Source organism: Ailuropoda melanoleuca, unplaced genomic scaffold (genome assembly GCF_002007445.2).
Source record: "Ailuropoda melanoleuca isolate Jingjing unplaced genomic scaffold, ASM200744v2 unplaced-scaffold9666, whole genome shotgun sequence".
NCBI classification, from domain to species: Eukaryota; Metazoa; Chordata; class Mammalia; order Carnivora; family Ursidae; genus Ailuropoda; species Ailuropoda melanoleuca.
In genome coordinates, this window is record NW_023255176.1 from 1 (window position 1) to 4,954 (window position 4,954).

General features: G+C 40.4%; 1 protein-coding gene across 1 annotated transcript; it reads left to right on the forward strand.

The window, feature by feature from the left end:
- Window positions 1–1,739: 1,739 nt before the first annotated feature.
- Window positions 1,740–4,271, forward strand: LOC117800958 (protocadherin-11 X-linked-like; the record flags this gene model as incomplete). Its single annotated transcript, XM_034653531.1, has 1 exon — window positions 1,740–4,271. A coding segment is annotated over one exon (2,532 nt), but the record flags the coding sequence as incomplete, so codon positions are not given.
- Between the last annotated feature and the right edge of the window lie 683 nt (window positions 4,272–4,954).

Below are 4,954 nucleotides of genomic sequence, written 5' to 3' on the forward strand. Positions count from 1 at the left end.
ATATATATATATATATATATATATATATATATATACAAAAATAAAATTGAATTGAGTGAAAAAAGGCCAAAAATGGAGCATATATCTATAAAATGTAGATGTAAAAAAATCAAAGTTAAAAAGTGACTTAAAAACAAAGAGTTGATAAAATAAGAAACTAGTTGAAATGGGAAAAATTAAAAAAGAGAAAAGGAAAATTTTAGCCTGAAAGATAAATGAATCATGAGAAAAAACCTCAAGTTCTATATACTATTTTCCCCTAGCACTGGAGTTTTACATTCTTATGGGATCTGTAAACTAGTTGTACACCTGTTCTTCCAGTTGGTCTTCTGGGTGAGGGACCTGCTGTGTTGCTTCTTGGGTGTCTTTGCCTGGGTGGAGTTGCACTGCCCCTTGCCAGGGGGCTGGGCTCAGTGTAAGCTGGTCCTCTGTGTGGCTTTTTTTCCCTGAAGGCTTTCCACACCTCCTTAGAGGATCAATATAAAAATGTCTCTGCCCTGATCTCCAGCCTCAGAGATGAAAGATTGCTGTCCCCCTTCTTCAGTAAAACCTCTAGGACAAACGTTCTTCACTTTTGTGTGTGTCAAACTCCACATACTCCCATGATGTATGCTCACAGCAATCCTCCTGGGGGGAGTCCGAGGGTCCCACATTACAGCCCTTTGCATTGCTCTGACCCTGAGAGTGATTGCAGACTCATGCGTGTACCCACTCTGCCACTCCTGGGGGATGGCTGAATGTAGCCTTACTGTCCTTTATGGGGCCACCAACCTAAGAGCTTTTGCCAGATCATGGGTACACCCATTCTGCCCCTCCTGGGGGATGACAGATGGCCCACCCATTCCAGTCTGCTGCTGGGTGTCCAGGTGGAGAGAGGTCACCCAGAGAGCTGGCTGGCAGTTTATGGTCACCTAAGCTGAGAGTCCCCTCCCATGCTCACTGACCATAACCACTCCACTGCTTGGGCACTCTACCAGTTCAGGCACCTTTGTTAGTTTTGTGATTCCTGGGATCCTGAGACCACACTAAGCCATGTAGAATTCTACCCTTTTCATCCCCTGAGCCCCTTTCAGACAGGGATATCTCTCATTGGAGCAGATTTCTAAGGGTTCTGAATTTGCCTTCCAGGGCTATATCACTTTCTGGTAGCCAACTTATGGAGGCTCCTTCCCCCCTCCATTTATCTCTAGATATCTCCCCTCAGATTCATGTCTCCACACCTCCTACCTTGCAAAAAAGCAGTGGATTTTCTACTTGTAGAGTTCCAATTTTTTTTTCTTACATCTCAGACTGAGTTCATGGGTATTCAGAATAGTTTGATAGTTATCTAGCTAAATTCAAGGGTCTAGATAAAATGAGGTTCCCTACTTTACTGTCATCTTGCCTCAGTTCATTCACTCATAACTTAATTCACCATGTAAGACACTGACAAGTCTTTATACTTTTTCCTTTTGTAAACTTTAATACTTTATGTTCATGAGTCACACTAATTACCATAAAATGCCATGAACTGAAAAGCTCTCAGACCCTCTTATAGCACAACTCTCTAATTTTACAAATGCATGGAGTTGTTAAGCAACTTACTTGTGGTCACAGTACTAGTTACAGACAGATTTGGGACTTAGAATTTAAGTCTTCTGACATCTATTTCTGAGCTGATCCTTTGTCATGTGGCTTCAATAGTTTGAACATTGCTCTCATTACATAAGTTAAAATATGTTTCATTATATATTTTCTAGGGTCAAAGTACTTTTGGGCTTGATGTCATTGAAACACCAGAAGGAGACAAGATGCCACAGCTGATTGTTCAAAAAGAGTTAGATAGGGAAGAGAAGGATACATATATAATGAAAGTAAAAGTTGAAGATGGTGGCTTTCCTCAAAGATCCAGTACCGCTATTTTGCAAATAAGTGTTGCTGATACAAATGACAACAGCCCAGTCTTCAAGGAGGATGGGATTGAAGTCAATTTACCAGAAAATTCTCCTGTAGGTACTTCAGTGACACAACTCCATGCCACAGATGCCGACATAGGTGAAAATGCCAAGATTCACTTCTATTTCAGCAATCTAATCTCCAACATCGCCAAGAGACTATTTCACCTCAACACCACTACTGGACTTATCACAATCAAACAACCACTGGATAGGGAGGAATCACCAAACCACAAGTTACTGGTTTTGGCAAGTGATGGTGGATTGATACCAGCAAGAGCAATGGTTCTAGTAAATATTACAGATATCAATGATAATGCCCCATCAATTGACATAAGATACATTATTAATCCAATCAATGGCACTGTGGTTCTTTCAGAAAATGCTCCACTCAACACCAAAATTGCTCTTGTAACTGTGACAGATAAAGATGCTGACAATAATGGCATGGTGACATGCTTCACAGATCATGAAGTCCCTTTCAGATTAAGGCCAGTATTCAGTAATCAGTTCCTCCTGGAGACTGCTGCATATCTTGACTATGAGTCCACGAGAGAATATGCCATTAAATTACTAGCTGCGGATGCTGGCAAACCTCCTTTGAATCAATCATCCATGCTCCTTGTCAAAGTGAAAGATGAAAATGACAATGCTCCTGTTTTCACCCAGCCTTTCATAAGTCTTTCTCTTCCTGAGAATAACTCTCCTGGCACCAAGTTGACAAAAATAAGTGCAACAGATTCAGACAGTGGGCACAATGCTGAGATCAATTATCTGCTAGGTATTGATGCTCCATCTGAATTCAACCTGGATCATCATACAGGCATTCTGACTGCAGTGAAGAAACTAGATAGAGAAAAACAGGAAAAATATTCCTTCACAGTTCTGGCAAAAGATAATGGGATGCCATCCTTAATGACCAATGCCACAGTTTTAGTGACCATTCTTGATCAGAATGACAACAGTCCAATTTTTACTCACAATGAGTACAATTTCTATGTCCCAGAAAACCTTCCAAGACATGGCACAGTAGGACTAATCACTGTAACTGATCCGGATTATGGAGAAAATTCTGCAGTCACTCTCTCCATTTTCGATGTGAATGATGACTTCACCATTGATCCACAGACTGGTGTCATCCGACCAAATATTTCATTTGACAGAGAAAAACAAGAATCTTATACTTTCTATGTAAAGGCTGAGGATGGTGGTAAGGTATCACATTCTTCAACTGCCAAAGTGACCATAAATGTGGTTGATGTCAATGACAACAAACCACTTTTCATTGCCCCTTCTTCCAACAACTCCTATGAATTGGTTCTACCATCCACTAATCCAGGCACAGTGGTCTTTACAGTACTTGCTGTTGACAATGACACTGGCATGAATGCAGAGCTTCGTTACAGCATTGTAGAAGGAAACACAAAAGGTCTGTTTATAATTGACCAAACAACAGGCAACATCACACTAAAGGAGAAATGTGTTGTTACAGACCTTGGTTTACACAGACTGATAGTTAAAGTGAAGGACTTAGGACAACCTGAATCTCTCTTCAGTGTTGTTATTGTTAATCTATTTGTGAATGAATCAGTGACCAATGCTACATGGATTCATGAACTGGTGCACAAAAGCATTGAAACACCAGTGACCTCAAATATTGAGACAACTGATACATCCTCACCAACCAGTGACTATGTCAAGATCATGGTTGCTCTTATTGCTGGCACCATAACTGTCATCCTTGTTATTTTCATTACTGCTGTAGTAAGATGCTGCCAATCACCACACCTTAAGGCTGCTCAGAAAAACAAGCGTAATTCTGAATGGGTTACTCCAAAAACAGAAAACAGGCAGATGATAATGATGATAATGAAGAAGAAGAAGAAAAAGAAGAAGAAGAAAAAGAAGCATGCCCCTAAGAACTTGCTGCTTAACTTTGTCACTATTGAAGAAACTAAGGCAGATGGTGCTGACAATGATGGAAACAGTGTCACATTAGACCTTCCCATTGAGCTGGAAGAACAAACCATGGGCAAGTACAAGTGGGGGACTATACCTACTACCTTCAAGCTTGACAGCCCTGATTTGGCCAGGCACTACAAATCTGCCTCTCCACAGCCTGCCTTCCAGATCCAGCCTGAAACTCCCCTGAATTCAAAGCACCACATCATCCAGGAACTGCCACTTGATAACACCTTTGTGGCCTGTGATTCCATCTCTAAGTGTTCCTCCAGCAGTTCTGATCCTTACAGTGTTTCTGAGTGCAGCTATTCAGTGACAACTTTCAAAACTCCTGTGTCTGTACACACTAGACCGGTAGGTAATCCAAGTTTCTAACTAAACTTTCTAACTTTGTTTTATTTCTTAAAATTATTTTCAGTTGAAGTAGAACTTTACAGAATCTACTGTATTGACTCCAACAATCAAAATGATTATATTCTGCAGAAGTATCAAAATAAATATATGGTTTCATTTTAAATTTGGCATAAAATCAGGGTAAAATGACTTCTGATGGTAGGAAAATTGGGTGCCGAATGATGAATATAATAGGGGCAACGTTGTTTGCAAATGGAAGTATGACACTTCTTGTTAGAGAATATATGGAAAAACCCTAAAACAAAGGTCCTGGCACTGTCCTCAATATCATTAGTTACATGAGAATCAAAACAGGGCTAGATGCATCACAGTAAAGCTTTTTAGAATCTGGTAAGGTCTTGATGCTTAATGGTGTTTAGAATCCCAGCTTCACTTGGGAAAATCTGTCTGCTCAAGAAAATAAAATAGCATCAATATATCTTCCCTACCTACTCTACTCCCAAACTGCCACAATGAAAAGAGAATGTTATTTTTAGATTGGGAACCCACCATTATTCTGTTTCATAAAATCTTTATTTACACAATGTTACAAGAATGGGATTAGAAAAATAAAGGCATGGGGCGCCTGGATGTCACAGTGGTTAAGCGTCTGCCTTTGGCTCAGGGCGTGATCCCAGCATTATGGGATCGAGCCCCACATCAGG